General features: G+C 41.4%; 1 protein-coding gene across 2 annotated transcripts; it reads left to right on the top strand.

The window, feature by feature from the left end:
• Positions 1-295: 295 nt before the first annotated feature.
• Positions 296-4,002, top strand: tmed2 (transmembrane p24 trafficking protein 2). 2 transcript variants are annotated; one of them, XM_058618190.1, is made up of 5 exons: positions 296-661; positions 1,178-1,370; positions 2,039-2,056; positions 2,361-2,468; positions 2,565-4,002. In XM_058618190.1, exons 1-5 carry the CDS (start codon positions 482-484, stop codon positions 2,687-2,689), a joined length of 624 nt encoding a protein of 207 aa, XP_058474173.1. In that variant the 5' UTR covers positions 296-481; the 3' UTR covers positions 2,690-4,002. The 2 variants fall into 2 exon arrangements, with proteins under 2 accessions (XP_058474173.1, XP_058474174.1); XM_058618191.1 differs by lacking the exon at positions 2,039-2,056 and having other exon boundaries at positions 303-661.
• Positions 4,003-5,655: the final 1,653 nt, after the last annotated feature.

Raw genomic sequence — 5,655 nt, 5'->3', positions numbered from 1 at the left:
ACCCTAACCTTCTTCCATATAATGTGTCCTGTGAAAATAAAGACTAATGTGTGTTTATTTATGAGTTGGGGATGCTGATTCAGCTTTACCGACACATGATTCAACAATGAATGCATTCAAACATTTGACTCCTCTGGGACACACATTATTTTACCTTTTGGAATAATTGACTTTGACATTGTTCCTTTGAGAGTGACTGAAAGTCTCATCTGCGTTTAAACCTGCACTCGTTGTCCTTTAATGCTCAGCATTCCGCAGCGAGTGCATCTGCAGCGCTTCGCTTTGTGAGGTTTGTCCCTCGCCGGCTGCTGTTTAAGCCCGTACGTGGCAGTCACAGAGCCGTAGAGCGCAGGTGAAGCTGAGGCTGCTCAACTGTCCCGCAACAATTGACACGCACAAGCCGACTTCCTGCGCTCCCGCTGGCTTTACTGTCTTAATATAGTCAGACGCACTGTGACGGTCGCTTTATATCATTTACATCATGTTTACTCTGTCGGAACTCGTTGTCTTGCTGGTCGTCCTGACTGCTACCGCGTCCGGCTACTTCGTTAGCATAGACGCCCATGCCGAAGAGTGCTTCTACGAGCGGGTCAACTCCGGGACCAAGATGGGCCTCATGTTTGAGGTCGCCGAAGGAGGATTCCTGGATATCGATGTCGAGGTGAGACATGTCACTGAGATTATAATTCTGCTATTTAACGTAAAGACACGAGTTAAATCCGTACACATAGCATAGCTTATCAAGTGTCACTCAAGGCCTGTGCTAACGTTAGCCTTTAGCTTTGTGTTTACGTGAAGTGATACTAGTCAGTTACTGCTTGTTTTTACATTTGATATGCCTTTTATTATCTGCAGTTATAATGTCCGATGTGTAATCTTGTCCTGTTTTGTGGCTATAGATTGTTTTTCCACGACCGGTACATTTCTTGAAGCGATGCAGGAAGTGGAACGTTAGCATGTGTTGGGCTATGTTCCGGTACTAAACAAAATAGGCTATAAAAGTGTTTGAAGTAACACCTCAGAAAAGTCAAATACTCTTTGTCTGCTTTAGATTTCCTGTAGAAACGTTTGTGTGTTTTTTCTGAGCGTGTTTTTTTCAGATCTCGCGGCCATATGTTAGTGGTTGGTAAGGATCTGCTCCAGTGCAGCAATGTATTTACTCTGGTCTTCTGTTCAGATCACAGGACCTGATGGGAAGCAGATTTATAAAGGCGACAGAGAATCCAGCGGGAAGTACTCTGTGGCAGCACACATGGACGGAACCTACAAGTTCTGCTTCAGCAACAAGATGTCAACCATGACACCCAAGATCGTCATGTTCACCATCGATATTGGAGAGGCACCGAAAGGCCAGGACATGGAGACAGAAGGTACATGGAGAGTGTACATGTGGCTTTATCCACGTCTGTTCAAAACAACTTGGTAACATTAACAACCTAAAACCCATGTGGCTCATATGGAATTAAGTACAGGTAAAGGTACAATTCTCAACATTTTTAAAGCAAATGACATTGGCCTATTGGCCACTTGTATAGCTGTACACATTTTGTTCTCAGAACCTTGATAAATGTTGTTAAGCTCAACAAAAAATACCAAAATGTATTTAACAAAGTTAAAGTTGAGTTTCTTTGAAGTACTAGATATTTATTTTATTCCTTAATTTCACTTAAAGTATATAAGAGCACTGCAGTGTTGACACAACAGAAAATTGGAGAGACAGACCATTGGTTTTGCTCAATAATGTTAAGTAATTTTTTAATTTTATTGGATTTTTTTTTTTAAATCTGATTGATCAAGGCATATATATAATATAGGAAAAAGGCCAAACAAAAACAAATAGCATCTCTTATATTGTCCATTGGTTGCACCAATTTCTAAAGCTTGGCATCAGCCATAGGAAATTCCTATCAGTCGACTCCTTGGACGGAGACCTGTGTTTTTGTTGTTTCTTTCTATAGTTTGTGTTTGTTAATTTTGTATAACTTTTTCCATTAGTTTTCTCTTTGACTTTTTTTGGGGACTGTTTCCCTCTTTGTAGGTGGTGACAGCTGGGATGGTATGGCACAGAGAAGATTCTCTGCATTTGAATTGATGATGCACTGCAGAGTTTTCTCTAACCAGTGTTGTTTCCATAGTATAAACTAATAGTGTGCAATAAAATATTTAGTTAAGATGCTGTGATGTCTGTGAGTGGTTTGACTATTTGCACTGTGGGGATAAGGTGTGTCACGGGTGGGAAAGTATCACCTGGCACATATGTCCCAAGCGTCTTGCATGTATTGCATACTCTGCATGTTTTTTCTGTGCTCTAAGTTTGTGGTGTGCATTAATACTGATGGTTTAACTTGACGCTGTTTCAGCTCACCAAAACAAACTGGAGGAGATGATCAATGAGCTGGCGGTCGCCATGACGGCTGTAAAGCATGAGCAGGAGTACATGGAGGTCCGTGAGAGGATACACAGAGCAAGTAAGTGCTGTTCTAGTGACGACATGCATGGTGTGGAAAGCCACTTGTTCATTTAAAGAGTGACCTCACAAACGCGCTGTTTTCGTCTTTCTCCAGTCAACGACAACACAAACAGCAGAGTGGTGCTGTGGTCGTTCTTTGAGGCTCTGGTTCTGGTGGCGATGACACTTGGACAAATTTACTACCTGAAGAGATTTTTCGAAGTACGGCGAGTGGTTTAGTGTGATATCGTGATCCCTCCGTCTCCACTGTTTCTTCAATACCAAGACAATTATTTACACTCTGCAAATGAGACTGGCAGTTTTACATGAAGCCCACATGTGATTGGATCTCAGATGTTTTTCTTGTCCTGTTACCTATTCATTTCCTTCTGTATAAATGTAATAACTGTATGTTAGGAAAGAATGGCCGACAAGTTAATTCGTTTAAAAAAAAAAAAAAAAATTGTCCATTATTCTTTGATAACTCAAATAAATACCAATTAGATGCCAGTACAGTTTGGCCTGTATGTTATAGTGTTGGGCTCATCATTTTGCCGTCAGACTGTGGAAGAAAGGCATAGAAATGCACAACAGTGGATTTGCATGTGTGGAGTTACCACAGGTGAATGTGGCTCTTATTTAGATTTAAACTGGACACCTTTCAAATGACAAACATGAAACCAGATTCCATTTGCCCACTTGCAACTTGCTAGAGTCCAAGCCAAGTCAGACAATGTCCTGTAACATTGTTTTACTACCAAACAAGAAATTGCACTCCGGATGAACATGTCTAAAAAATAATTTAAAAAAAACCTGAAGGATTTGTGTCTTGATCTTTAAGTGAAACTGCAACATTAAGCTTGGTCTGATGGTTCAGCAGGGGGCTTCAATGGAAATCTGTCTTTGGGAAAGGGTTTGAAAACCCTGTGTGGTTCAGAAAAAGGCAACAGGCAAGTTTTTCTTCTGGCCTAAAAGGTCACAAGTTGATTTACTTTTCAATCGTGTCAACTTTTAAACTCGGGCTTAGAATGAGCCGACACGGTGTTGAATTTTATCCAAACTGCTTGCGCTGCAACCCCAAAATAAAGTGAAGAGGAATACTGAAACACATGTTACATGTTGATCGAGGCTGACTGGGTGGGGGTGGGGCGTTGATGCTTATTGACTGCTGTGTGCTTAAGTTGCTTCTATTATGGTTTGTTTGTTGGGGTTTGAGGTTTTAAATTATAAGATTGTATACAATTTTGAATATTGTTTTTGTTTTTTCTGGAGCCTATCCAGTGACATGTGACCGTTTCAGTCTTTAGCTTCTGTCCAAGGAACTTCACATCTAGCAAATGGCCACAATGTGGAAGATGTTGCATGTTGGTGGATATGCTCCAGGTTTTTTTATTAAAAAAAAAAAATGGTGAGCTCAGGCAAGTGAACTGCTCTGTGCAAAGTCTTTTTTGTGTAATTTCAACAACCTGATTAATGGATCTGTACAAATGTAGAATCGTTATCTGTGGAAAACGCCCCAGGTTTGATAATAAAGCCAATATTCTGTACAATTACTCAATATGTCTTTTTGGCAGCCATTTTATTTTATAGGTGTCACAAAATCACTTTACTTGTATCATCTCTACAATCTGTCATTTGTGTTTGCAGTAAACGGTAAACAACAATGTCAAAAAGCGAACTTTTCTGAGAATAACTGGCAAGGCAACACAAAATATAACATATGGCAAACAGCCTCTCCATTAAGGCTGGTCTGGTGGAGGGAAAAGCTAAAATAGGGTTTCACTAAATCAAAGCACCTTGTGTTACATAGTTTACAATGAAAACACAAGCCAAAAGAAAATATAATCAATATTTCAGAATGAATTGATTTAATACAGTATATATTGGTGAGATGTGTAAGTTTGAATCATTCTGATCCAAATCTGACAGTATAATTCCAACCAGTGATTATTTTCTGGATAAAAATGAGTTACCCCTGTTTGGCTTCAAAAGAATAATCAACAAGGCAGTCAGATGGCAGACTTCACCCATTCACGCAGCAAGCCTCTGTCGGCCTGGATGTGTAACGGTACAGCGAGTGACTGATCCATAAAACCCACCTTTAGTGGGAGGAAACACACGAGATGGAACATCAGAGAAGGTCAGAGCAGAGAAGATCGCTGTCTGTAAACTTGTGTTCATCTTTGACGATGAAAGCAGACTCTCACTGGACTTCAGCAGCAGGACGCTGGTTTGTGACGTCACACACAGGTCATCAGTCAACGTGCTGCTGACCAACCTCATCCAGGGGAATGTGCTTCCCTCGGCTCTCCCCTGGATAACTTCTCGACCTACAGTGGCCAGTCAGATCCCTCCTACATGCGTTGACAGGGTAACAGAAGTATGAGGCTTCACTGACGACCAGAAGGACGAGTACTTCAGGGAGAGATCCAGAACTGAAGATCTGTCCAGCAGAATCATCTCGCACATCAAGATGTCCAGGAGCCTCCACATCATGTGTCAAGTCCCAGTCTTCTGCTGGATCAGTGCTACAGTTCTGGAACATGTGAGGTTTGAAATCTTCATGTACTTAAGAACTGATGCTGTCAGTCCAAGAGCAGGTCTTCTTCAGTGGAAGCTGGAGCTCCAAACAGGGAATGGTGACAGGCTTCAGTCAGGAAACACTCGGGCTTTGCCAAACAGAAGGCCACATGAACCCTCTCATCCATGTTCTGCATCCTCAGGTAAGTAGCTGCACCATATCTGTTCTCGCTCGCGTCGGCAAAGTGATGCAATTGAAAAATGCCTTGACTGCACGTTTGAAATGCTGTCTTGAGGTCGAAGCTGATCCTCCTCTTCCTCATCCTTTCCAACAGCAGCCCCATTTCCATGTCCAGCATTAACATCAACAGTTAGAGGATCATCTCTTTCATGTTCCTTTAAAGTGTTGTCAACAACCGTGTGTGTCTCTGTTGGTCCAATTTCATTCTCTCTTTGGACAGTTTGAGTTTGACCCGGCACATCATCATCCTCATCATCATCATCCTCATCATCATCCTCCTCATCCTCATCAGCCACTTTGGTAGCTGGACAAACTTTAGTGTCAGACAACATTGATTTGTACCCACATTAAACTCATTGATATTCAACATTTTAGCTTGGTACCATGTGTCATGTTTGTTTGTTTGTTTGTTTGATCATCAGAAAATAAACCCAATAAAGTCTGT

This window comes from Solea solea, chromosome 19 (genome assembly GCF_958295425.1).
Source record: "Solea solea chromosome 19, fSolSol10.1, whole genome shotgun sequence".
In the NCBI taxonomy this organism is placed as follows: Eukaryota; Metazoa; Chordata; class Actinopteri; order Pleuronectiformes; family Soleidae; genus Solea; species Solea solea.
The sequence above is the reverse complement of the archived record's forward strand: the minus strand, read 5'-3'. Positions and strand labels throughout refer to the sequence as shown.

Bases quoted from the DNA above. Each gene is read 5' to 3' on its own strand.
- tmed2 (XM_058618190.1), top strand. From the start codon at position 482: ATGTTTACTCTGTCGGAACTCGTTGTCTTGCTGGTCGTCCTGACTGCT. The intron at 662-1,177 runs GTGAGACATGTC...TCTTCTGTTCAG, and splicing joins TCCTGGATATCGATGTCGAG to ATCACAGGACCTGATGGGAA. The intron at 2,469-2,564 runs GTAAGTGCTGTT...GTCTTTCTCCAG, and splicing joins TGAGAGGATACACAGAGCAA to TCAACGACAACACAAACAGC.